At 46.5% G+C, this 27,945-nt stretch overlaps 2 protein-coding genes across 2 annotated transcripts in view; one reads left to right on the top strand and one right to left on the bottom strand.

Annotated features, from left to right (window-relative positions):
- On the bottom strand, positions 1 to 27,826 carry TENT4A (terminal nucleotidyltransferase 4A). Its single transcript, XM_056862219.1, has 13 exons — positions 27,724 to 27,826; positions 27,390 to 27,687; positions 22,569 to 22,692; positions 20,498 to 20,544; positions 19,051 to 19,171; positions 9,179 to 9,286; positions 7,638 to 7,766; positions 6,006 to 6,219; positions 3,416 to 3,542; positions 2,939 to 3,039; positions 2,286 to 2,452; positions 802 to 960; positions 1 to 192 (listed from the first exon to the last, which is right to left on the bottom strand). The coding sequence occupies exons 1-13, from the start codon at positions 27,824 to 27,826 to the stop codon at positions 10 to 12; spliced, it is 1,881 nt and encodes a 626-aa protein (XP_056718197.1). The 3' UTR covers positions 1 to 9.
- Positions 1 to 27,945, top strand: part of MED10 (mediator complex subunit 10) — a 216,322-nt gene that overhangs the window by 1,139 nt on the left and 187,238 nt on the right. The window lies entirely within an intron of this gene.

The raw sequence follows: 27,945 nt of genomic DNA, 5'->3' as shown, positions 1-27,945 counted from the left end.
CATTGGCCATTATCTGCTAAGGCTAATCGGCAAACTGTCTCTATGCTTCTTTCTTCTCCAGATGTTACGGTTATATTGGTGGTGACCTCTGTTGCTCACTGGCTGCCTCATGATTCCGTTGCTGGTAGAATTGTATTCGCTGCCCTGGTTATGACCGTGAGCTCCTTTCAAGGAAAACTTCATCCCACTGTGCTGCTGGAAACATAAGAAGAGTTCAAGGTTACGGACTGACTAAAACCCACACATTTCACCAGCTTTGCCTCTCAGCCTTCATCCAGGACAGAGCCATATCACAGCTTTTCAATGCATGTACTTGCAAGCATGAAAGACAAAGACACTCTGCCTTCATCTGTGCAAAGTTACTACAGGCTTCAAGAAAGTACAGTCTAGAACACTTCCTAAACAAGAGTAAAGGTAAAGGTCCCCTGTGCAAGCACTGGGTCATTCCTGACCCATGGGGTGACATCACATCCCGATGTTCACTAGGCAGACTTTGTTTGAGGGGTGGTTTGCCAGGGCCTTCCCCAGTCATCTTCCCTTTACCCCCAGCAAGCTGGATACTCATTTTACCGACCTCGCAAGGATGGAAGGCTGAGTCGACCTTGAGCCGGCTACCTGAAACCAACTTCCGTTGGTATCGAACTCAGGTCATGAGCAGAGTTTGGACTGCAATACTGCAGCTTACCACTCTGCGCCACGGGGCTCCTAAACAAGAGTAGCATGGACATAATACACGTACCCCCACTGTTCGACAGCAACCACAATCTAATTATTGGAGGACGTCCACCAGACAGCACATACCTGATTATTAGTTGCCATAATCAAGTTTCTTGCAGGCACAGACTGAGTTTTGCCACTTGGTACAGGCAATGTAGGTGGTAAACCAACGGTAAACTGAGAAGGAGCTTGCAGATTCAAGTGGTACACACTAGGAGTTGTGGAAGGTGGAGTATCCGAATCCTTGTGACACAGAAAGGGGAGGGGATAGAAGGTTCTTTTAAAAATAAGGCAATGTAATTTTGACTACTCATTTAAAAACAGCAGTGTATCAATTAATGCCGAGCTGCAGAAGATAAAGGAAGTTGTCTCTTCTAACAGTCCTATTTTAATATTTGAACTCTTCTTCAAAGAAACAACGTATGTCTTGTGAACTCAACATGCAAACCAGCCGTCTGTGTTACCAAAGGGAAGGCACAGAGGTGATGGGAGTCTCTGCAGAGATGGACCTTGACCTGGAGGAAAGACTGGTCATAGTCAATGACTGTGTAACTCCTGCAAACAATATTTACTCCAGGTTTTTTTGCCGTCAAGTCACAGCTGACTTATGGTGACCCCGTATGGTTTTCAAGGCAAGAGGCGTTCTGAGGTGATTTGCCGCTGCCTGCCTCCACATCACAACCCTGGTATTCCTTGGAGGTCACCCATGCAAATACTAACCAGGGTCGACCTTGCTTAACTTCTGAGACAAGATCAGGCTAGCCTGGGATATCCAGATTAGAGGTATTTACTCCAATATTAAGACTAGGGTTTTGCCCAAGTATGTAATAAAAAAATGAAAAGGTCATCTTATATTTGCATACAAGTTACAGCTATGTCCAGTTAAAAAAATGGGGGGGGGGCTGTATAACTTCTTTGGGGAGGGTCATCTTGCATTCAGGGTCACCTTCCTTTTGAGCAAACATGGCATCCTGGGACTTAAATAATTTCAAAATATATGATTATTATTTGAATGGCACAAATCTAGGCTAAGGGGGAAACCCTCTTGCTTTCTGCTTTAAGCAGGTTAATGCTGCATTGATTCCCTGCCACAATTAACAGATCTCTGGCATAGGAACACAGCAAATTCAGGTTCTGAAAAAAAGTCTGTATTTTATTTCTGCATCTTGCAGTCTGATACTGTCAGAGTACATTTGTTGAGGCAACAATCAGCACAGCAGGTGCTCCTTTAGAAATAGGGAACAGCTCATGAAAATGTTCCTCCTGCATTCCAGGAAACAAAATATTTTCTTTCCAGAATGCAGGTTTTGGGGGAACTGATTAAGAGGAATGACTGGCTAAGCAGCACCAAGTGTTATGGAGGGAACACAGGCATTCTAAAGAGCATTCAGTCTTTTAAACCATCAGGTTTTAAAGAAAGTTAAGTTAAAAAAAACCTTTCAATCTTAGCTAACTGTAACATGAATGTTACAGAAGTACTAGTACAATTTGTAACCTTACACTAACATTGCATGACACTAAAATTAAGCTAGACACAAGCAGAAAGTGGCCAGGTAAGGGGAACTTACGATATCACTGCCAGAAAGAGATGACACGGAAGAGGTGGATGAACCTGATGACAACTGCTGGGTACCAATGAATGACAGTGGCAAACGCTGGCTATAGAGCGATTCAGCATCTCTGTTCTGGGCTGCAGTTGACGGAGAAAGCAGCTCTGCCTTTTTCATCTGGATATCTGCTAGCATGGACACTCAGCGGTTAGCTTTGTATATAAAAGCATCAACTTTTACATTACAGAAAGCAATCTCTAAGTTTTAGGTTGGCAACACTAGGCAGTTACCACAAAGTGATAACTGCCCTGCATGATTCAAGTTAGCCATGACACATGGCTTTACCACAGTTTGGTGTAATGTCTGTGATGACAAACTATCATTTGCAGTAAACCAGCAAGCGAGAAATGGAAACCACACTTTGAATTAAGTTTACTAGCTACGATTTGTCAACATTTTAACTTTACAATTCACAGTTGTGGCTCCGCCTCTAGAGACCACAGTGTTCTTCAAGGCTGAACTCCTAAGCAGATAGAAAAAGAAAGCAAGTGGCGGTGAACCTGGTTTGGTAAGAGAGATGTCTGAACTGAGTCACCGTGTATGAAAAATTCTTTGTCAGCTATTCACAAAAAAATGTAAACAGACGTTTTTAAATGAATCCCTCCACTCACCAAGATCAGCTGGCAAGTTAACTTTGCTGCCCCATTTCTTTTTAATCCAAGCTCTGTAATCAATCACTTCCTGCGTCACTTTGATGATTCTTCCCAAAGTACTGGAAGAGAAACATTGACCCATGTAAGACACCTGGCCACAAACACTGAAGCAGAATTCTTCTGCTTGAGCTACACTGATTCATAGAGGGAAGGCTGCAACCACAAAGCCTCTTTAGCTGTCCAAAAGGCCTTGCCTGCATTTCATGGTGCTTTTATCAGCTGCCCCCTAATTCTCTTGGACTGTATTACAAAGCCCAAAGTGATTTAAAAGGCAGTGCATAACATGGATCAGAGAAGCTGCCAAATCTAGCCATGCAGTTCTCTGCACAACATCAGTTACAGAGCCAGTTAAAAAGACCGTTAGTGCAGAGGTGCAAAGTCAAGTCAGTGCACGTTTCCTAAGCAATGAACAACATGCACAGAGGAAGAGATTACCTTTCAGAATCTCTGTTAGGATATGATCTTGCAAGCGGAGACACGGCATGGCTCAGTACAATGTAGGCATAATCAAAAACTTGCTTGACTTGAATGGCACCATAAGAACTTCTGCCAACATCATTTCCTGTAACAATTAAATTGAAAAATGGGTAAGATTCACCTATACCCATCTTTCATTCTGACAGTTGGCCATTAAAGCATACTTCTGTGTTTGTATACTGGTGGGGGTGGGTGGCCATGTTAGTTTGAGGCAGCAAAAACAAATAGGGGTCTTGTGGCACCTTCAAGACTAACAAAATATTGAGTCCAACTTGAAGTGTTGTGGAGTACAGCCCGCAAAAGGCTGATGCTAGAATAGAATTTTATTAGTTTCTGAGGAACCACAAGACTCCTGCCTGTTGGGGTTTCTTGTAGCCACTCACCCTACATTAAAACTCGAAGCATACAGCAGGGGGAAGGGTGACTGGCTTCCTCCACACAAGTGATCCCCCACAGGCACTGACTGTCATATTGCTCCATCTGCTGTTTTCCAGCCACTACTGTTGATCAATGCAGCCATACAATTTAACAAGTTATTTCATTTTCCACAATGCCTCCTTAAAATAGGAGAGAACAGTTTACTCAGCAGAAGACCATCACATGCCAAAAATGCTCTCTATTCAAACCTAGAGGCATAAAATACAACAGTTCCCTACTATGATAACAGAGGCTATACCGTCAAGTTGCAGCTGACTTATGGTGACCCTGTAGGGTTTTTATGGTAAGGAACATTCAGAGGTGGTTTGCCATCACCTGCCTCTGCATTACGCCCCTGGTATTCCTGGGAGGTCTCCTATCCAAGTACTAACCAGGGTTGACCCTGCTTAGCTTCCAAGATCTGACCAAAATGATCTGGGCCATCCAGGCTTGCCAGGCCCTTAATAACTCACGTGCCTCCCTTCTTCCCTGATGTTTCACAGAAATTTAAGCAAGAGAGAACTCCGCTGGATCAGACCAAAGGTCCATTTAGTCTGACATTTTCTTCCCCATTCTAGGAAATCAGATGCCCCTGGGAAGATCAGAAGCTTGGCCTTAAAACTATAGCCCTCACTTGCTGTTGTTCCCTCATAACTGGTATTAACGTGTACACTGTCTCTGAACAGTGAGGCTCCATTAAGCTGTCATAACCAATAGCTGATGTTAAGAAGAAGAGTTGGTTTTTATATGTCGACTTCTTCTACCACTAAAGGGAGACTCAAACTGGATTACAATCACCTTCCCTTCCCCTCCCCACAACAGACACCCTGTGAGGTAGGGGGGACTGAGAGAGCTCTAACAGAGCTGTAACTTGCCCAAGGTCACCCAGCTGGCTTTGTGTGGAGGAGTGGGGAAACAAATCCAGTTCATCAGATTAGTGTCCACCACTCATGTGGAAGAGTGGGGAATCAAACCAGGTTCTCCAGATCAGACTCCACTGCTCCAAACCACTGCTCTTAACCACTACACCATGCTGTTAAGCCAGCAGCCTTCTGTGAGTGCAGTCTATTTACTTCTGTCTATAATTGTTAACCAGTTATTGATCCATTAACAGGACCTGTCTTCTCGTCTCACAGGTACTAAGGATCCTTGGAAGACGTATATGAGTCGAGAGGACACTTGACATTTTCAGAGAACTCCAAAAGGCTGATTGGGAATCCACTCTGAGAAGTCCTGCTTGTGCTGAGTCTTCTTCCTGAATGCGTAATAATTCCATTTAATAGTACTTTTGATTGATTTACTGAGGACAGATGCTTGGCTAGTTGGCCTGTAATTGCCTGCTTTCATTTTTTTAAAAAAATGGGGATTATGTTGCTTGTATTCCAATCCAGTAAGACGTTTTTAGTGACAAGCTGTGTAATTTTGTTAGATCAGCAATATTACACCTTTAAAAAGACTTCGTATATGCTGACGGGACCAACCGATTTTTTAAAAAAAATAAATTTGACAATTGGCCCTACAGCATCATCTAGTAATCTCTGTTTGACTTGGTTTTACAGATGGGTGGGGGGAGCTGTTCAAGATTACCCACATTGAAGAACCACCTTCTGCAACAAAATAATCACTACTCATCCTAGCAAAGTTGCATAATTTTACTAGTTCACGCTGCAGCATTGTGCAGCTGTGTAAGCTGCCAAACGTGACCAATCAAAAAGCTACAATTCAGATGAATTACAGAGCTGTCCATGAACCAACTCGGGGGGCGGGGGAATAGAGGGCAGGCAGACAGGTGCTACATTAATAAACCCAGTCACGCATAAGATAAATTTGGGATTTCTGTTATCAAACATTTTTGCATTATCCTTCTTATATCAGTGATGAATATTCAACAGTACAACATACTACCAACAATTCCTGAGTGCCCACAGTGGAGACAGGGCAAAGAGAACACCAAAGATTTTCATTCTGTAAAAGAATTCAAAGACTGAGGCAAGTTAAAGGGTTGTTTTGAGACAACTATTTAAAAACAAGTGCTAGGAGCACATTTTGAAACATTCTTCAGATACCTTCAAGCTCAGTGCAAAATCAACTTTTTTAATGAAAGACCGGTTAGTGGCCTTCATTCTCTCACCAGGCAAGAGAGGATCTTCAATACACAACATGGATGGGCGATAACCATAAGTCATGGCTTTCAGGATTTCTTCTTTGGCAATATAGGCACCTCCATTTTTTATCCTAATACCGGTTTTCAAGTAATTAAAATTTCTTCCATAGAGTTCAAAAAATTCTATCAGAAGCATTCCAAGATTTTCATCCGATCTCCTAGCATCAATTCGTGGGTGCAACTGCAAAACAAACAAGCAAAAAAGTCTTATTGCATTTGGGAGACAATCATTTATACTTCTGCCAGTCTGTTGACAGTGTGTAATAATGGTTAAGAAGGATGGACTATGAAGAGACCTGGGTTCAAATCCCACCTAAACCATAAGGTTCACTAGGTTAATTAGGCCAGTTACCCTCTCTCTCTCAGTCTTGGAGTTGTGAGAATAAAACTGAGGAGGACCATATATCCTCCCCTAACTCCATGGAAGAAGAGTGGGATAAAAATATAACAAATAAACACAAACGAAATAATGGCTACAGATGAGAATGGGTCATAACTACCAACAATCTGTCCTTTTTCTTAATGTCCCTTAACAGTGCCTCTCTTCATATTACAAAAGCAATGGCTTTCCCCAGCATACTACATCTCAGAATGCTGTTGTGTTACTTTCCTAGGCAGAGGCTCTTAAGAAAAGAGAAGTGTTCCAGCCAGGAGAGACAGAAGACAGGCTGGGAAAGACATTGTGCAGTAGTTACTTATTAGTATTGCTACAGCCAAAACAGAAAGTTTTATCACTCAGATACAGAAGCAAGAATATGAACAACAGTTTCAATTTACACAGAAGTTGTACATCTGTGGAAAATTATTAAAAAGAACCCTCTAGGTTATTTTGGAGGGCATTAAGTGCTCAAAAAAGAGAACAATGGAGACTTGAGTCAGATGTGCTGGATACAAACTTCTCGATCACAGCCACGTGAAAATGCAGGCAATTCCAAGCTGTAGATATGACACATTATTAAACTACGTGATTTTAACCATCCACAAAATGGCTGCCTGAGGAAGGAGGTTTCAAGACAAACATTCGCTCTCTACATTGCGTATATGTTAGTCCTTTCACCTTAACCTCATTTCTACAGTCTTGTTTTCTGTACTGAACAGGCAGGATGAGGGACTAAAACAGATTTGCAGCTGATATAACAGGCCTTAAAACCTAAGTCCCCAATGTTTTTGAACCTGTTGGCAGCTTTTGAATTCTGACAAAGTGGTGAGCACAACCACAAAATGGCTGCCAGGGGAGGTGCAGCCACACACCGAGGAAGCAGGGGACAAGAGCAGTAATTTAAAAAATACACTGGGAAAGAGGAGTGAGAGAATAAAACCCACAGTGTGGTGGCAACTGCTGCCAAAACATGGTTATTTTAAGTTGAACAGCCGATCAGATCTCCAATGGCCAATCAGAAGCCCTGCTGGGCAGGAGCCCTACCCACTTTATAAAAAAAACCTGGTGGGTGCCAGAAAAGGTGTTTGTGGGTGCTATGGCACCCATGGGGACCCCTGCCTTAAAACATGTACAGATAAATAAGTAGGAGCAGCCCAGGTAATTCTTACACAAAATTCTCCAGAAAGGGAAAGAATCAATGTTAGCAGAAAAGGACTTACCTGTAAGAAGCTAATTGCCATTAAAATTAGGCTGTAAGAGCTAATTCCACCAGTAAAAACTTCATTCAAATCCCTCTGAAGGAGAAACTGTTTTAATACTAAAATCAAGTACGGAAGCAATGAGTATTTCTGCAAAGGAAAATAAAAAGTTTTCTGTAATTGAAGTTGGGCACACTATAGCTTTTCTATCAGCAACAAACAATCCTGTGGCATTTTATTATTTACTGACTCTGTTAAATATTGACCATGGAGCATTAAGGATTTCATATCAAAACAGAAGGTTAAAGTAGTAAAAAATCTTTACACATTGGTGGATACAGGGTACCTAATAGGAAGCTGGTTAACTTGGTGTAAACAAGCCAATGTATCCTTCACAGGCTGAGGGGTGATCAAAAATGGATGTGAAGGACTTTCATATAAGATAATACGTATTTCTGTATATAACAATACAAATATTCACAATCACCAACAACTCTACACCAATTAAGGCATATGAAGTAACAGCCAAACAAAAAACCATAAACAAACTTATGGACTGTATTTCTGTATGCAAGCATCACCAGTCCTAAATCAGGTATACAAAGATGAACAGTCTAACACTTGTTTCCTTTGAACTATGGAGAACCATTATGCAAGACCTTATTGACCAGTGATGGGTAAACTCTATCAGACAGTTCAGGGCCGTAATGGAGGGTGGGCGAGGAGGGCAGCCGCTGCCTGTGGCATGCAGAGAGGGCGGCAGAACTGTCTCTCCTACTTGGCACAGTTGTGCCTACAGGAGAAGCAGTTCTGCTGCCCTCTCTGCATGCTACAGGGGCAGCTGCCCTCCTCGCCCCCACCCCCAGTTACGGTTCTGACTGAGACAGTAATTTCATTTCAAAATGTGAAGGGCATTCTTGCACACTTGGGGGGGGGGATGCATGCTTTTTGCAAGCCAGTTTAAATACCCTCCACATGTACATTCTCACAAGGCCCCTTGGGAACTGGAGCACATGTGCAGGGAAGGACCTGCATTGCCTAGGTAACCACTGCAACACTCTATATGCCACCACTGGCTACCAGGTGCCCATATTTATCATTTGCAAGCAGCACAGATCCAACTGCAGAGAAAGCGACAGCAGCAGTGATGTCAGCATCACTTCCAGCCAATCTGCAACTGGGCAAAGCTGTCTGTTGCCAGAGGTCAGCTCCTGTTGCTTCCGCCCAGAAACTTCCATTAATCAGGACCTATCAATCAATCAAGTTGCCTTTTGACACAATAGACACCTTTTGATTATTTTTTTCTTTTTAGTATTTTTGTAATCCCCCTTGAGTCTCAGCAACAAAGGGAGGCTATAACTGAAGTAAACAAACAGCCCTTCTAACAAAGATCCTAGGCGCACATCAGCATCTTCGGCCAAAGGGTTTTTCCCCTCACAAGACTCCATGGACAGCCGAGAGCTCCTTTCAACATCCCATATTCATATGATGTATGACTGCCTCCAACGCCGCCTCCTCCTCCCTGCCTCAAGACCTCCCTCTTCTTCTTCTGTTGACGGTACCTTCATGTAGTCTTTGATAAGCTGAGCAGCCTTCACTCCAGTTTCCACATTAAAACTAATGTCAACTTTTACTTCTGTTTCCTGGTCAGTAAGCTTTATTATTGGTACCTGAAACAACAGTTAAACCAGTCAGTCAACCAATCCCAACAAGTAGACATTTTTTGGCCAACACAGTTTTTTTTAACAGTTGGTCATCTTGGTTAGCAAGGAATGGTCATGAAGCCACTAACATGGTTATTTGTTTCAGAAGCTAGAGAGAGATCTAAGCACAACTCACTAGCGCACCTGAATCAACCCCATGATAATTGATTGCCCACTGATTTAGTCCAGCCTTATGGCTGGTTAGACCAGCCTTATTTAGACCAGCCTTCCCGTGCTAGTCCCACTGCTGCCAGCACTGAGTCTTGCTAACCAAGGTGACCTGAACCAGCAGTCACGACAATTTCACATGTGAAAGGGCCCGTGGGTGACTCTTGCCTAGCTTTAACGTCAGAAGAATGCTGAGGTTGTGCTTTATCTCTGCACACTGCTAAGGTGGCGGCACACAAGCCTTGATGTTCTTCTAACCTTGAGGGCTACCTGAAAATTTGAAGTTGGAAAAAAGTCACACAACCAGCGCCAGACTTCATGGCATGATACTGAAAGCAACAAATGCAGAGGCATTCAAGGCATGCTACCGGGGTGTTGACTCTGTGACAGATGATCGGTGAACTGCTCAGACAGTTTACATAGAACGTTTAAATGTTATTGATTCACACAGTTGTGCATACCTGGTGAAGAAACCTTTAGCAAAAGGGAAATCCTAACTCTACACCAAGGAAGTTAAATTCTGATACATGCACAGAATTAAGCTAACTTGCACATATTAATTTTGTATCATTACTCTGTTGTATTATTCGTGAGGATACTGCCACAGGAAAAAATATTAAAAGTTTGACTGTCTGCATGCTAGAAGCACTGTTCTTCCTTTCCATGTCGCACCATAACAGTGGGCTACTTGTTCTGGAATGGGGCACGGTACAAGATTCAGGACGGCTTGGAAGGGGTGAAGAGCTAGCTTTGTTTCTATGTGATGTCCGGTCAAATTTTTCCTCTTTTCTACACTTCAAAGACAGGGAGAAGGAAAGAAAAGCACCTTGCCAACTGGGAAATTTATTGCTCAGTGAGTTTTTAAAAAAGTAGAGCTTTGCTACCAATGCTTACCTCTGTGGGTGAGCAGAGAGGGATGATACAGTGAGCTGAAGTGAAAATTGCCATTCTACCTGAAGGAGAAGACAAGGGGACCAAGGCACGAGCAGGCCCAACTTCCGTGTGGCAGAGGCAACAGATGGCAAAAAAAGGAAAAGTTCCCAGATCCTTAACATTCTTTCAGTCATAAGAAGAGCCCTATTGGGTCAGACCCGTGGTTTCATCTAGTCAGTCCTGTGTCGTGTTTCGCACAGTGGTCAACCAGCTATCCTGAAGGGCCAACAAACAGGGCTCCTGGCACTGGTATTCAGAGGCTTGGTGCCTCTGAATATGAACAGCTGATTTGTCCAATCAACAGATCCTCAGATATGTCAGGGAACTGCACATGTGTGGATTTTAGGGCGCACTCTAACAAAAGAGCCAGTGAGCAGCTTTCAAACGGATCAGGGGTTTCCAGGTTCAGTTCTCTGCCATGCAGCTCCCTAGGTATTCTTGGCCCAGTTACAACCTCTCCGCCTAATCTACCTCACAGGGCTGTTGTGAGGGTGGGGAGGAAGGCAACAAGAGAGAAAGCTTGTACAGTGCCCTAAAAATCTGGGAGGAAAGAGTGAATAACAATAAACTGGTAATGGGGTGGGGAGAATCTGAAAGCAGACTACATTTGGGACATGGAAAAGTTCTAGCAGTCTGAAAAAAAAAGTTTTACTGGCAACATTAGAGAAGACTCTGATACCAAACACTTGTCATGCTCCATGCCTCTGTGGACAGTTACTGGTTGATAACAGCAAGACATACACGCTACACCTTTAAGCCCTGAGTTGTAAGTGGAGTTTATGTACTTAATTTAATGGTTTTGTCAACTCCAAAAGAAGCCAACATTCTAATATATAAAGACTTTACCTAATTTATTTGTTTCTGCTGCGGTGATAGGGAAAGAAAGAGCTTGGGGAACAGATTCACCAGTAGCTCTTCTGATGATGGACAATATATGGCTAAGAATAGGGACATACAAAACATGCCTGTTGTCGTTTGTTTTGAATACGGGAGTCAATGGTGAATACGGGAGTCAATGGTGAATACGGGAGTCAAGGATCTTGGAGACTTCGAAGTGTTCCTCCCCCCCCACCATGATGGGTTGCGCAGGAGGTGGGTCCGGATGCCACCGTGGAGAAGCAACATGGGGTTTGAGGAGGCTAATGTGGAAAACAGGATGCACACGCCTCAAGGATTTGGGGAGAGCCAGTTCCACCGTGACAGGGTTTATGACCCGGGTGATGGGGAAAGGACCAATGTATTTAGCACTGAGCTTATGGCACGGTTGGGTGGAACGGAGATTTTTGGTGGAAAGGTAAACCAAAGTACCCACTTGCAGATCACCCCCGGGGGAGCGATGTTTGTCAGCTTGTGCTTTGTATTTACGTTTGGCTCGGTCGAGGTTGCTAACGAGCCAGGGCCAAGTGGTACGGAGGGCGTGTGCCCAGGAGGCAATGTCGGGGTTTCCCTCCCCCTCTATATCATCTGTAGGGGCGATGGGACTGAAATCTTGTCCATACACAGCAAAAAATGGGCTAAAACCTGTGGATTGATGCATGGCATTATTGTAGGCATATTCTGCTAAAGGTAACAGTTCTACCCAGTTATCCTGGTGGTAGTTAACATAACAGCGTAAATAACATTCAAGTACAGCATTGACACGTTCAGTTTGACCATCAGTTTGAGGATGGTATGCACTAGACAACCCTTGTTCCACTCCCACCAACTTGAGGAAAGCTTTCCAAAACTTAGAAACGAAACCACTGCCGCGGTCACAAATTATCTTACGCGGAAACGAATGTAAACGAAAGATATGCGTCACGAAGAGGCGGGCCAGTTTCTGAGCAGAGGGGATCCCTGCGCATGGAATCAAATGTATTTGCTTAGAAAACAAATCAGTAACAACCCACAACACAGTTTTACCCCCACTGAGAGGGAGATCAGTCATGAAGTCCATAGCAATCACTTCCCAAGGTTTGCTGGGCGTTTCAAGAGGTTGTAGCAGTCCCGGGGGTTTGCCCTGCGATCGTTTCGCAGCGGCACAAACGGGACAGCTGCGGATGAAGGAGTCAATGTCGGAACGCATTCGCCCCCACCAGAACTGTCTGCGCAATAAGTGAAGGGTTTTCAGAAACCCAAAGTGCCCAGCTGTTTTGGCTCCATGGGCTAAATGTAAAACGTCCTTTCGGAGAGCCTTGGGGACATATAATTTCGAGTCCTTGTACCAGGATCCTCCTTGTTCCAAAACACCAGGAGGTAGGGTATGAGCGGAACGTTCTAAAAGGCACTGGTCCCGAAGGACAGTTAAAAAGGACTCGGAGATGGGGATTTTGGAGGGGGCCCCCCCGTCGGCCATGGAGATCTTAGAAACAGTTATGGGGCTAGTGCTTACGTGCGGCGGCGCGCAGACTGCAGGCGGCTGGGCGGTCGGAGGGGTAGGAAGGGCGGGAACTCCGGTTTGTTGCGGTGGCGGCTGGGCAGCCGGTTGAGCTGGCGGAGCTTGTACGTTGGGTAAGGTGTGCTGATGCTGGGATCGAGTTTGTACAGCCAGCATAGGTAGAGCCCCACGTTGCATAGGGGTGAACAGAGAGTTGGTGGGTCTTTCGAGTTTTACCGGATATTGTGGTAAACGGGAGAGGGCATCCGCAAGAACGTTCTGTTTCCCAGGGACGTGCTTCAGGGTGAAACGGAACTGCGCAAAGAACTCCGCCCACCGTTGTTGTTTCGCCGATAGCTTATGGGACCCCGTGAGGGCAGCTAGATTTTTGTGATCGGTCCAAACCTCAAAGGGGACTTTAGACCCTTCCAAGAATTGTCGCCATAGAGTCAGTGCATGATGAACTGCTGAGGCCTCTTTCTCCCAGATGGGCCAGTTTAATTGAGCGTGCGCAAATTTTTTTGAAAAGTAAGCGCAAGGGTGAAGAAGACCATCCGGTCCTTGCTGGAGGAGAGCCCCTCCCATGGCTACATCGGAAGCATCGACTTGCACAATGAACATTTGATTTGGGTCTGGGTGCTGTAGCACCGGCTCCGAAGTGAAGAGGCGTTTGAGGGCCAGAAAGGCGGCTTGGCATTGCTCAGTCCATAGGATTTTCGCGGAGGGCAAGGCAGCCGAGCTTACTTTTCCCTTAGTTTTCAGTAGGTCCGTAATGGGTAGAGCCACCTGGGCGAAGTTAGGGATGAATCCTCGATAGAAGTTTGCAAATCCCAGAAATTGCTGTACTTGCTTCCGATTGGTGGGGGGAGTCCAATCGAGGACGGCTTGGACTTTGGCGGGGTCCATGCGAAGACCTTGGTGGGAGATGATGTATCCCAAAAACGTGAGTTTGCTTTGGTGAAATTCGCACTTAGCTAGTTTTGCGAAAAGTTGATGGTTATGCAGGCGTTGCAGAACTTCCCTGACCAGAGCCACATGCTCGTCCATAGTTTTCGAATAAATGAGAATGTCATCTAAGTAGACCACCACCCCACGATATAGAAGGTCATGTAGGATTTCATTGATTAGTTGCATGAAGACCCCCGGAGCCCCTTTTAATCCGAACGGCATCACAAGGAATTCATACATTCCGAAACAGCTAGAGAAGGCAGTGAGGTGCTCATCCCCTTCGCGGATACGGACTCGGTAGTAAGCTTCCACCAAGTCTAATTTAGAGAACACACGGCCTTCCTGTAATTGTCCCAAAATATCGGATATTAATGGGATAGGATAGGCATTGGTCTGGGTAACCGCATTGAGCTTTCTGAAGTCAATGCACAGGCGAAGGTCGCCCTCTTTTTTCCGGACGAAAAACGCGGGGGCCGAGTTCGGGGCATTCGAAGGGCGAATGAACCCTCTGGCGAGGTTTTTGTCCAAAAAGTCCCGGAGGACAGTGCGCTCGGAAGCGCTCATAGGGTAAATCTTACTCTTGGTTAATGTGCAGTCCTTTACCACTTCAATCGCACAGTCTGAGGCCCGGTGGGGGGGTAAGGCATCACATTCCTTAAGGTTGAAGACATCTTCAAAGTCCCGGTATACAGCGGGTAGAGCCGGTGGTGCTGGGGCAGTAGAGGTTAATGCTGGAACGGGCGGATATAGCAGAGCAAAGTTTTGCCGATGCTGGTCGCAGGTGGGACTAGCGAAGGAGATAGTGTTTGTTTCCCAATCAATACTGGGACTATGTCCTTTAATCCAGTTAATTCCCAAGACCACTTCAAATCGGATAGGGGCTATAGTGAAGTCTATTTGTTCCCAGTGGGAACCAATTCCCATTGCCACCCCTATGGTGCGGTGATCAACTGGACCCCCCTGGAAATGGCTTCCGTCCATTTGGGCAAATTGGACGGGGGCAGGTAAAGCCTCAGAGTCGGCTCTGAGTGCAGCAAAAGTGGTTTCGCTTATGAGAGTGCGACAGCAACCGGAGTCAATTAGTGCTTTGACGGGGATTTGTGGGCCACCGTTAAGTTGCTGTAAAACTGCATCCACGTAGACGGTGGAGTCCACGTCTTTAATTTTGGTAGGAGCATTCGGTTTGATAGGAAGATCCTGAGAGGTCTGTGGAGACGCTCCATTCACCACAGACCGGAGCCGTTTTTTGACAAGTCGAGGGGAGATTCCAGGTTTAAGGCTGGAGAAATCCAAGGATTCTCCTCATCCGAAGAGGGAAAATCGTCCCCCAATGGGGCACTTGTAATCCGAGACCCGGCGGGGTCGTTGGTAGTAGGCAGGGAGGCTGGGTCCCCGGCATGGAGTGCAGAGGGTGTGGGTCTTCCCGGAGCTGCGCTGCGGGTGGCCGCGGTGCCTCTGTGTGGTGGACGACCTCGGGCGCGGGTTGTCATGCTGGGACGAAATATTTCCTGGCGGCGTGGGCAAACGGCTGCAAAGTGGCCCATTTCTCCGCAAGTAAGACAGGCACCCCTCTGAAATCGGGCTTCACGTTCCTGGGGCGGACGTGGGGGATTTCGTGGGACGAGCAGTGGTGCCTTGGGTTGAGGCTTTTGGGTGCCTTTTTCCTTATGCTTTTGACGGACGAGAGAAATGAAGCGTCGGCGGCTTTCCACTTCCTCGGCTAATAGGATCCAGTCTTCGAGGGTATCGGGATCGCCTCGCATGTAAGACCAGTTCAGAATGTCAGGATGCAAGGCTTCCCTGAAATGATGGATCAGGGTGGTCTCGGGCCAACCTACAATTTTACTTGCCAGTCGTTGAAATTCATCGGCAAATTCTCGAACTGTAGCAGAGCCTTGTTTTAATTGTAAGAGTTCCGTTTTGGCTCTTTCCCCCAGGAAGGGGTCCTCAAACCTCCTTCTCAGGGCAGTCATGAAGTTGTTGAGGGAACGAATAGCACGAGAGCGGGTGTCAAACTGGAGGACCATCCAGTCAGCCGCTTTACCTGTCAGAAGGGAAGCTACGTAACGCACCCGGCTGTCTTCCGTGGGGAAAAGTTGTCCTTGTTCTCGCATATAACTGTCCACTTGATGCAAGAAACAAGGCAAAGTCTCGAGAGATCCGTCATACGTAGTCCTCAATTTGAGTTGCTTCCAAGGGCCGGGCGCAGGTTGACCCGGTTGCACGGGTGGTCCGGGCGGAGGGACAACAGGAGCTCCGGGAGGCAAGGGTGGAGCAGGCACATTAGCGGGTGGTTGCACGGGTGGTCCGGGCGGAGGAGCAACAGGAGCTCCAGGAGGCAAGGGAGGAGCAGGCACATTAGCGGGTGGCTGTACGGGTACCCCCTGACCCGGTATCGGAACGGGCTGTCTCAGAGCTATCAGGGTTTGTTGTAATTGCCTGTTCTCCTGAAGCATACGTTCCATTACTTCCTGGAGTTGATCAACACGGTCGGAGAGCTCCCGATTCTGGGCTCTTAAGAGATGAGCCTCCTCACTTGGGCCACCAGTAAGATGAGGCTTACTGGTCCGGAAGCTTGTGGCCCATTGAGAGCTATCCCCATATAAATCCTCGTCTTCAGACTCTTCTGAGTCTCGACGTCGGTCAGCCAAACGGCGTGCGCGTTGGGTCGCGCGCGACGGGACAAACGCCGGGGAAAAGGACAGACCTGATAGCCCTAGTACATTGCCCTTAGGGCGCGTGTCCACGTTCGCCTGATTCCTAATCCTTGCTGCAGCCGCCCTGGCTGCTTCCGCAGCCTCTCTCTCTCTTGCGACCTTAGCCGCTTCGGCGGCTTGCTGATCCGCAAGAACTTTGGCGTTCTCAAGTCTCAGGGCAGTCTCTGCCGTAATGCGCGGCAAAAGTTCTGTCTCCAGGAGTGAGAGTATGGGGTCGGGTTCCCCGCCCAGCAGAGGTTGTACTCGAACCGCCAGTGCGGGTGCCTCGGCTCCGAAGGTCGAGGTCAAAACTTGAGCCAAGGTGGCTACCGGGGTGTCCTTTGTACATTCCACAAGGAGAAGAGCGGTGCTAATAGCGACTCGCTTGGCCTCAGCCTGACAGCTGGCTGCATCCGGGATCAGGGAAAAACCCTCCGGTGGGGCTCCCGCCATGGTAGAAAGAGTTTCTCGAGAAATAAGATTATCCAAAAGTCCAGTTAATATTTGTAAATCCTCAGTCGCCAATCGGGCATCGTCCAGTAATTGATCCAAGTCCTGAAGATCTAGACGAGCATCAGTATCCTCCGACGTTAACATCCAGAGACGTCCTTTAAGAGATTGCCACTGTTCCTGTACCAGTCCCCTCAAGCGGCAAACCTCTCGGGTCGTCCGGAAAAGTTCAGCGATTAAGTCTTGTAACAGAGTAGGATCCTCAGAGGAGGGCTCCAGGGTGTAGATCACCTGGAGAGCTACACAGCTCCCATCCAGGTGGCAGGCGAACCCCCCTGGGCTCCAGCCTGGCTAGTAGAATGGTGAGGAGAAGGAGATAGCTGTCATAATGTCAGCCCTTGGCCCACAGAACCAGAAATCACCACAAAGTCATATAGAGTCCAAACAGATGGCTTTTACTGGTCAATTAGGCATACAGTGCAAACGAATAAAATGACAGCTATGTGAGGCTCACTAGCTGGGAGATATTATAAGGCAGGAAAGGCGGGAAATTACACGTACAGGCTGAATACAGTTTCCCAGGAGCTGGGTTCCCAGGCCTAGGTATGCGACCTTGGGGGGCAGACAATACAACGCAGAGACAGAGGCAATAACGAAACCGAGATAGCAGCCTGACAGGCATGCTGTCATTGTGAGCCTTTTTGTTTCACCCAGGTTCATAGGTTAAGTACCCAATTAGTTTTATATGCCACTTATGCCAAAACAGGCATCAATTTTAAAAGCAATACTTCTGTTGACTTTTGTTGTTACAGTTGTGGAAAAAGACTACTGCCGTTTCATCCTAAGCGAGGACAGCCCATGTCAGAAACTGGAACTTTTGCGGTGAAATGACATGCACATGACATTTGATAACATTCCTAAGAAAAGCCTTCCACTGCTATGTTTCCCCCCCCCCCTTTCTGGTATACTGCACACATGAAGCACCTTTCAGAAGTAACAGATAAATTAATATATTAGACCACCCCATATTTAAACATGAAAAGCATCAGGGCAGTCCATTCACACCAGTGGCATTACTGCCAAGCAAGCACATTTAAGACTGTAGCATCCCACACCACCCCCTTGTTTACAGCAATGCTCCAGTCTAAAAACAGCAGGTGTATCTGTTTACTGAGAGTTCAAGTGACTGAGTGACAAAGATACAACTGCAAGCTATGGAAGTTTAAGGATAAAGAGAGATGCAAGAAAAATGGCTATGTACAGATGCTATAAATTCACAAAGGAGATGCATTTAGAACTGTGACTGAACACTGTATTCGAAGCCTCTAGCTTGTAACTTAGAAGAAGATTTAGTTACTGGATAGATCTTTACTCAGAGCTCAGGTAAAACACTTGAGGTGACCAAAATAAGCATAACTCTTCATGCGTGAGAAAAAGGAGATGTAGAACTACAAAACTGGTGCTGATATACAGTAACTGTTATAACAGTCATAGTACAAATAACTTCAGTTAAATACTATGGGATGGATTCAGCAAACCAGAAGCATGCTTGAAGAACAGGTATTTCCTCTTCCTGCTACAGTCCCAACATCACTCCTCCCTGCCAAAGGATGGGGGGACTCTGAGAAATGTATGAGATATGGAACAGGAGGCTGTCACTTGAGGGAGAAATCTGACACAATTCCCTCCCCCCTGCAAAGGAGAATGCTTCTGCTTGCCCAAGGACTGCATCAGTACCAATCTATTTGAATAAAGGTTATTCATGAACATCTAATTATAAATGAAAACCTAGTGAGCAAAACTGTAGTTTCCAGGCAATTATAAAGGGAAAAGGCATGCCAGCTTGTGAGAAGACATTTATTCCATAAATAAGGAGCACTAAACTAAACAGCACTGGCTCTGAAGCTAAAGCTAGCTGCACACTCAGAAGCTTTTTAGCATTCAAATGCTGCTGTTACAAACTGAAATTAAACAAGTCAGACATTGGACCCCTCATCCTTCAAACATCCATTAATGAGATTCAACACTAAGTATACAAACTGTTAAACCCAAGTAATTTTACCAAAACAAAAAGATTACTGAGCACAAAAAAACAGCTGCATTGTAAGAACTGTTTATGCTAAATACCATTCCTTTCCTGGGTTTTTACTTTAAGGCAAGCACAGTTCAGTTCCCCTTACCGTAGCTTTATCAAGTACTTTAATTGAATATGGCTCAGCCACGTTGTGTTTCCTTAGTGCTTGTTCCAGCAGCTGTAGAGGGGGGCTCTCCCATTTTCCAAAAACCACTAAATCAATATCACTACAGATAATTAAAAACATAGACACAGAAGTTAATATAAAACTTAGGCCTTGAATATAAGACAAATTTTTACACACTTAATTTCTAGCTGGAAGAGTTAAATCCAGTCTTCACCCTACTGATTTTGCTAGTTATTCCCCCTATTGCTACAACTGAAAGGCTCCTACATACAGTTTAACATGCACGGGGCAACAAACTGCCCAGATATGTCGGAGTCTTAACTCAGGGTACTTTGCTCAGCTATTAAGAAACGCAAATATATGTACTTTGACACACAGGGTGGGATCCGGTAGTTCCCTTTCACTGGAGGAAAGATCAACACAATATTCAAAAGGCACACGATTCCTCAGTTGGCAGAAGGGAACAACTGGATTGAAACCACTGGCTTGGGTGCTACAAGGTCCATGAGTGGAGAAGATCTGAGAGATCTCTCACTCCCACAGCAGGTCTCCTAACCCCCAAGAGGGCTGGAGCCCAGAGCACATTGTACACCACAGAGGGTAAATTAAAGGCATGCTCTGAGAGGGAAGAAACAAGAGGAATTGCTTCCCTTCATCAATAAAAGTACCCTTCCATTCCCAGAAACAGACTATAGGTCAAGCCATTATGCTTATAATAGGTCCAGTGGTTATTTACAAACTTCGTTCTGAAATTATAAACATACATAAGCTTTGGGTCGTAAGAATTAACAGCAAGTCTTCTGCTGTATGTGCTCTGCAAATCTACAGAGTTTATTAGCATTTCTAATGGCACCAGACCATGATGGGCTTAATTCTTTATAAAGAAAAGCAGTTGACAACTAACAGCCTAATCCTGAATGGGGGGTGGGGGACAGATCCGCGGCAGCCAGGAGCAGTGCAGCCACACCACCTCCTCAGAGGCTTCCCAGCCCCTGTGGAGGCAAAAAAAAAGGCTTTTGTAAAAATAAAAACAGAGGGAAAAGGCAGAAATCCCCCATTGCCTCCAATGGGGCTGCGCCACCAAAAAACTCCCACCGGCAGCGCCCAGACGCTGGTGTATTTGCCCCTGCGCCGCCATAGGTGCCACCTTATTCTGTGATAAGGTGGTACCTTCCCCCCCTTCAGGAATGGGCTATGTCCCCATTTTTGCTGCATAAAAACATACCCTTTATTATGTCCAGTATTTGTTCTACATGGAAAATCTGAGCATTAAAGTTCAAGATTCAGTGTCCCATATAACTCTGCTTAATTTTTCAATATCAGATTTAAGAAGTGAATTAAGAAATGCTGACATATCTCTTATTACAAAGCACTACTAATACATCCTGTACAGAAAATTAGTGTTAGCCAAAATCTCAGTGCTTACCTAGTTGGCAAATAAAGCCCTGTACTAAAACTCCCAAATATCTGAACCTGGAAGAGAGGTCAAAGTTAATATATTGTTGAGCACACTGAACTGAAAAAATATTCCAAAGACATCCACATCATTTTCAGCTACAGAAAATTAACACAAGGCATTTGCTGACTTATAACAGTTTGATCCAAACTAATTTTGGCCTTCCTTTGCTAGACAGTCCCTGCCTGCCACTCAAGAACTCTCTAGCACTTAGACATACCCCCACATGGATGACATTATCTCCCCCACCTTGCTTTCCTGATTTACTATAACTGCCAATACGTCCACATTGGACAAATAAGCCATGGTTTGGACTATGGATTGGAGCAAAGCTTAGTTAGAGCTAAACAGTTTGCCTGATTTGGATATCACAACATGCTATGGTTAAAGCAAGCCAGGCAAGAGAAGGGAAACAACTTAAGCTAGAAGAGCCTGCAGTGTGTGTCTGCTCTTCCAAACCAATTAATAAGAGCTGAATCGCTAATGAAGAACAAGCATGTAAGCTTTAGAATATTTCATTCCAGGGGTGAAACCTGCCAAGCAATTCTTCTGGTAGGCTTTTAACGACCTCCAACCAAGGTCAAAAACAAGCACATTCTAAAAGAAGATATAAAACATTAATGGCTTGGAAGTTCCCAAGTTGGGTAACCCTAAGGCAAAACTATTACATATGACCCCACATTTTGCGGTAAATTAAATGGCCTGTTTTAGTATTACTAAACAGTTGAGAAGACATACCCTGAAAAATGAAGACCTTGGCTACATGTACACTGTTTTTTAAGTGTTAAAAAACTTAACATAGCTCCCCTGGTTTCAACTCTACTGGTCCTTTGCTTAAACTTTATTATCTAGCAACATTATGATAGCTTATTTGGTAAACACTGATTTCCTGGATATTTTCAGATTAAAACAGTATTGTGCGAATGATGGAAAGCTTCAACCTAAGCATTTTATTTAGCATTTTGGTTGGTCTTCTATGGCAAACAAAAATTGCCTTGCCTCCAAGAACCCAAAGAGCACTTCTTCTGATCATTCCCACCACTGAAGGTCACAACTGCTCCCCACCACTAATACATGCCCTCGTTCGCTTAGGGAGACCCAGGTTTGAATCCCCACTCTGTCATGGAAGCTCACTGGTTGACTTTGGGCCAGCCATGCAGTCTTAGCCTAACCCACCTCACAGGGTTGTTGTGAGCATAAAATGGAGGATGGCAAAAACCACTTTGTGTCCCCCGTTGGGGAGAAAGGCAGGGTATCAATGAAATAAAATACAAATATAATAAAGTTATATCCTATTTATGATGAGTTGAACGGTACTCAGATGCAAACTTTCCATCCTTCCCTTCCTGTGGCAAACTGCTGTGGAACCACAAATGACACAAAGTGCCTTCACCACCAGAAAACATGATTGGAATCTAAGCCTCTGTTGTCTTCTCTTGAGCTTCTTCCTTTTGTGCCCAGAGTGGAAGAAGATGGCACGATGCTGTATTTCCCTAGGTGAAGAGAATGGCCTGTTATGGCTGCAGTCCCTGGACTCTATGGATACCCCCATTCCCTGAGCTTTAAGGCAAGGAGACACAAAGGCAGCCATAAGAGCTACTCCTTGTCATACTGCTCTGCTACGGTAGAAAAGAGCAAGAGTCTAATAGCACCCTAAAGACTAACAAAATTTATGGCAGCTCACGAAAGATTATACCCTGCCAGAAATTTCATTAGTCTTTAAGGTGCTACTAGACTTTTGCTCTTTTCTACTGCTACAGACAAACACGGCTACCCATTGTGCTCTGCTTCTGGTGCTGTAAATAAAGGTTTAATAAAAGGAACTTAAATCTGCCTTGTAGATCACCGGCAATGTGTTTTTACGGAAGTCATCAATTTTATATAATTGCTTGGGGGGATTCTGTACACCAGTCTGCATTAAGGTCTAGGCCAGCAGGCACAGAGGGAGCTATACAATCACATTACGGGGGGGGGGTGTCACAGAGAGCAGAGCAAAGGACGAACCCAATCTACTCAAAAAGCTAATGAGAGATGTACTCACATCAGCCGTAGGCCAGAGATCTTTGATAACAGTTTCTATTCTTTTCACTACCTCTCTTCTCATAACTTCTTCTTCAGGACGAGGGGACATAAAGTCATAAAAGTCCATTATTTCTTCATGGAGCCTGTTGTAGGAAAACAAAAGAATTCATCATACATTTTATAGATATACGGATGTATCTTGGATATGAATGTTTTTCCTATGAAGCCCAACATTCAAGCCACCAGACTGCAGCAGAACTTCCATTTTCTAACACCTGCTTTGTGGAAGGCTAACGGGACTGCAAATTACTCTGTGGGCACAGAAGCCAGTTTTTCTCCTGAGGAACTTGCTGCAGAATAATCACCCAGCCTGCCTGACCTACATGTATGTATCTTTGTACGACTGATACTTAAAAAAAAAAATGAGACATGAATATAATCGAAACCAATTCTTATATGACTTTCTAGTACCTACTTCACACAAAAAGCTCTGCATAACAGAAAAGGCATGGAAACATGAAATTGCCTTCCAGCCAATGAATATGTTGTTCTACCAGCAGCAGCTTTCCAAGGACTCAAGGCTCTCCACAGCATGGAGATGCCATGGAGATGCCAGGGATTGGCACTGGACTTTCTGCAATCTACAAAACTCTGTGGGTTGGAGCAGAAGGCGCACTTGGACAAAGAAAAGGAACAACCACTACAAAGGGAGGGATTTTTGAAATTTCCCACTAAAATTGGACCCCACATTGTTCTTAAATATCCCTTGACCCTCAGAACCTATGTTTGGGTGGTATGAGAGGTTGCAGAAGATAACAGAAAGATCCACGCTATCAGCAAAGCTGCGTTTGTGGTTTTCTGGATCTAGCGCAACCTCTTTTAACTAACCCAAAAGTCACAGAGGGATTTTTTTTAAAAAGAGAACACTCAATATTTGGGCATGAAGGCAAAGGATTCTGTGGCATCTTAACAATAACTGGATTTTTGGAGCAACTACCTTTGAAGGTAAAATGGCAGCTATCTTCTCAAATGAATCCCTCAAGCGTCATATGCAGAATTCCAGCCCCTACCCCCCCCCCAGCTTCTTCGCCAGGTCTTTGCACACGTTACGTTGCACAGTAATCTCAAGTTTGTCAACAAGTGTATACAGTACAGGGAGCTGCTGCCTGTCACATTCCCTTGACAGGTATACTTGTAGGATACACATTTGCCATATTTAAGTTCCACATTTGTAGTGTCTACTTAAACGACACTTCACATTTATATGGCACTTTAGTGTCCACCACGCTTAACAGATATAATGTTATAAAAGCCTATGAACATCAGTATTATCCTCTCCATATTCTAGACCGGGGGATGGGAAGCTAAGGCCCAGAGAACGGCTTGCCGAAGGTCATTTAGCAAGTTCACAGGGGCACAATTTAAGCCCAAGACCTCCTATTTTTTTAGTTCTATTTTAGCCATTATGCTACAAAGCAACTGAAGTACTATGTCCAATACACATGTGCAGAGTGGCCCCTCCAGACTACAGGCATCAGAGATCAGTTAGCCAAACATCTGTTTCAGGTAACTGAATGGAAACCAACATTACTCCTCCAGTTAACAAGGACGGACTTCCCTCCCTAAAAGCCATGCTGATTCTTCCTCAGTGGAAATTACTGCTTATTTATTGAAATATTTCTATTCCACATTCTCTTTTTTTAATTACATATTTTTTTCCTATTCCACATTCTCAATCCATGAATGGCGAACCAAAACAGGGTACATTTGCCAAAGCTAATAAGCAAATACAGTAAAATCGACAATTGTACTTTTCTTTTGGTACTATTTTCTTTCTGTGTTTTAACGTGGAGTTTTATATATACACTGCCCTATTTTAAAATGCAGGCCTCTAGAATCAAAAGGAGGCAGGTGGGATGGGCGACTGAAGCGTGTTCTGACTAGATGGTAGCTGTACCCCAGGGGGGCCGGGCTGACTGGGTCTGGAGCGTGTGTGCAGAGGGTTTGTGAGCGGGGAGAAGAGAATGGAGTAGGTGAAGAAACTGCGTGAGGTGCCGTGGAGTGTGAGAGAAATCTGTGTTGTTTGTGGAAGTTACTAGTGCAAATGGCAAGTGAGGAAAATAAGCCTTTGTGGCTAGGCCTATTTAAGGAACTTGAGAGAGAAAGAAGAACTGTACCCATCAGAAACCATTACACTTAAGAACTACACTGAAACCATTATGCTGTTAGACTTCTAAATAAACTCTGTTTAGGTTTAAGTAAAAACAGCTGTTTTATTTAGAGTAAAGGATCCCCTTTTACCTCAGAGCTACCCCCAAGCGCTGACGGTTCAGTTATTCTACTGTTCTTTGGGTCCAACTAAGAAGTCTTAGGCAAGAGCCTTTGGTGGCAGCGAAAAGAAGTAGGAAACGCTAAGGAAGGCAAGGAGCCGGCATAACACATCACCTCAGGACACTACAGAGAGGTGGCTTTACAGATGTTACATAGAAGGGGGCTCAAAAAGAAGCGAAATGTCACAGGAGCGCACATCACTTTTGGCAGATGTCTGAGGGAAGAGAAGCATAATAGAGGTTTATAGAATTTATAGTGTGAAAACAATACATATTCGGAAGTTTTTCTCCCTCTCTCATAATACTTAGAGGCACCCAATGAAATTGATGGGCAGTAGATTCGGAACAGAAAGTATTCCTTAAACTTGTGGAATTCACTGCACAGTATGTAGTGAAGGCTGTAAAAGGAGATTAGACAACAGACCCATCAAGCGCTATTAGCCAGAATGGCCAGATGCAAGCTCTACATCCAGAGACGGCAACTCTTTGAATACCAGTGCTAGGGAGGACCTTTGGCCTTCTTGCCCCACTTGTCGGCCTTTCCAGGGCATCCAGTCAGCCACAGAAAGAAGGATCTTGGACTTCATAAATTACTGGCCTGACTCAGCAGAGCCCTTCTTACATTATCCTGAAATCTCGCAGGCCTGAAGCAAACCCCATTCGTTTCAACTGGACTTACAGTCCAAGTAAAGTGTATTGTACCTGAAAAAAGTGACATGCAGAGAAGGTCCTCTATTAAGATGGCAGGCAGACTATGAAAACCCTAAAAGCAAACAGAGGAAGAGAGCCCCCTTTTTTAAAATCTCTCCCTTAGGAGGGAGTTTGAGGCAGTCTCCAGTTCAAGGGACTAGGCAAGTAGGTGATGTGAAAGACCTTTCTCTGCCTGAGACCCTGGAGAGCTATGGAGAGGGGCTGTGGCTCAGTGGTAGAGCATCTACTTGGCATGCAGACTGTCCCAGGTTCAATCCCTGGCATCTCCAGTTCAAGGGACTAGGCAAGTAGGTGATGTGAAAGACCTTTCTCTGCCTGAGACCCTGGAGAGCTGCTGCCGGTCTGAGTAGACCATATTGTCCTTGATGAACCAAGGGCCTGATTCAGTATAAGGCAGCTTCATACAATTATGTATACATAGCTCTTCCCTCATCTGTCCTCACAACAACCTTGCAAAGTAGGTTAGGGTCATGGCACACATTTGCCACCCACTACGGTATCGTTCTCCCCCCACTCCCAGAGCCCTTCATTGTGCCTAATAGGGATCATCATCACCGGGACGGCTGCAAGGATGGTGCGCGTGACAGCGATGCTCCAGCCCAGGAGGGCTTCTCACGGCCTGCAGCAGTGATGCAGCGCGATCCTCGGCCCGTCTACTCGGGAGCTGAGCGGTGGTCCCACCCGGGTGAGCCTGCCCAGGAGGGCACCCTTCACTTGACGGAAGTCGGTTCCAGGTCGCCGGCTCAAGGTTGACTCAGCCGTCCATCCTTCCAAGGTCAGCAAAACGAGCACCCGGCTTGCTGCTGGGGGTAAAGTGTACATGAGTGGGGAAGGCAACGGCAAAGGAGATGAGTGGGGAAGGCAACAGCAAAGCAGATGAGTGGGGAAGGCAACGGCAAAGCAGATGAGCGGGGAAGGCAACGGCAAAGCAGATGAGTGGGGAAGGCAACGGCAAAGCAGATGAGCGGGGAAGGCAACGGCAAAGCAGATGAGTGGGGAAGGCAACGGCAAAGCAGATGAGTGGGGAAGGCAACGGCCAAGCAGATGAGCGGGGACGGCAATGGCCAAGCAGATGAGTGGGGAAGGCAATGGCCAAGTAGATGAGCGGGGAAGGCAATGGCCAAGCAGATGAGCGGGGAAGGCAATGGCCAAGCAGATGAGTGGGTAAGGCAATGGCCAAGCAGATGAGTGGGGGAGGCAATGGCCAAGCAGATGAGTGGGGAAGGCAATGGCCAAGTAGATGAGCGGGGAAGGCAATGGCCAAGCAGATGAGCGGGGAAGGCAATGGCCAAGCAGATGAGCGGGGAAGGCAATGGCCAAGCAGATGAGTGGGTAAGGCAATGGCCAAGCAGATGAGTGGGGGAGGCAATGGCCAAGCAGATGAGTGGGGAAGGCAATGGCCAAGTAGATGAGCGGGGAAGGCAATGGCCAAGCAGATGAGCGGGGAAGGCAATGGCCAAGCAGATGAGCGGGGAAGGCAATGGCCAAGCAGATGAGCGGGGAAGACAATGGCCAAGCAGATGAGCGGGGAAGGCAAAGTGCCATTGCCTTCCCCACTCATCTACACTTGGCAAAGTGCCATTGCCTTCCCCACTCACCTCCCCTTTACTCCCGGCAGCAAGCTGGGTGCTCGTTCTGCTGACCTCGGAAGGACGGACGGCCCTGAGCCGGCTCCCTGGGGCCGACTCCCGTCGGGACCGAACTCAGGTCCGGAGCAGCTCCTTGACCGGTGACTCCGACCCGAACGTGCTCTCCGCAGGCCAGCGCCCCCCCCCCCCCGTCCCGGGCCCGCTACTCACCCCTGCATGCCCGGGCGGTAGGGCCGGGCCTTCCAGGGCGTGCCGGGGGCCCCCGCGCGGGGGGTGGCGGGCGGGGGGTGGCGGGCGCGGGGGCTCGCGGGGGGGTCCAGGCCGAGCCCCGGCCCGCCGCCCAGCAGGTAGTCCACGCCGTAGGTGCTGGCCTTGTTCTCGCGTTTCCTGCGGCCCGGGTGGTAGTGGTGCGGGGGGCGTTGCGGGGGGGGCCGGCCGTCGGCGGGGCGGAGGAGGCCGAGGGGGTCGCGGGGCGGAGGGCTGCCGCCGCTACGGCCGAGGGGGCCGCCTCTTCCTCCTCCTCCGCCGCCGCCTCCTCCTCCGCCGCCCGCCGAGGCGCGGCCCTGGGCCGTCTCCCAGATGTGCATCCAGAGCGCGTTGGCCGGGCCCTTCTGCTCGGGCTGGATCCAGGCCACGCGGGGATCCATCCATTCGCCCGCGACGCCCCCCTCCCCCCCCTCCTTCACGCAGCGGCGGCGGCGGCGGCGGCAGCGCGCTTCCACCCGCCGCGCCGGCCTGTCGGAGACGCGGGGGGCGGGGCCAGGGC

Source organism: Euleptes europaea, chromosome 17, assembly GCF_029931775.1.
Source record: "Euleptes europaea isolate rEulEur1 chromosome 17, rEulEur1.hap1, whole genome shotgun sequence".
In the NCBI taxonomy this organism is placed as follows: Eukaryota; Metazoa; Chordata; class Lepidosauria; order Squamata; family Sphaerodactylidae; genus Euleptes; species Euleptes europaea.
Note: the sequence above shows the minus strand (reverse complement) of the source record. Positions and strands in the feature narration are given on the sequence as shown.

What these genes read in the sequence shown, in the direction of transcription:
- TENT4A (XM_056862219.1), bottom strand. Translation starts at nt 27,826, where the DNA reads ATGGATCCCCGCGTGGCCTGGATCCAGCCCGAGCAGAAGGGCCCGGCC. An exon ending in CCTAACAGAGATTCTGAAAG is followed by an intron (nt 3,040 to 3,415) that starts GTAATCTCTTCC and finishes TTTCTCTTCCAG; the next exon opens with TACTTTGGGAAGAATCATCA. An exon ending in TTATGGCAACTAATAATCAG is followed by an intron (nt 193 to 801) that starts GTATGTGCTGTC and finishes TGTTTCCAGCAG; the next exon opens with CACAGTGGGATGAAGTTTTC.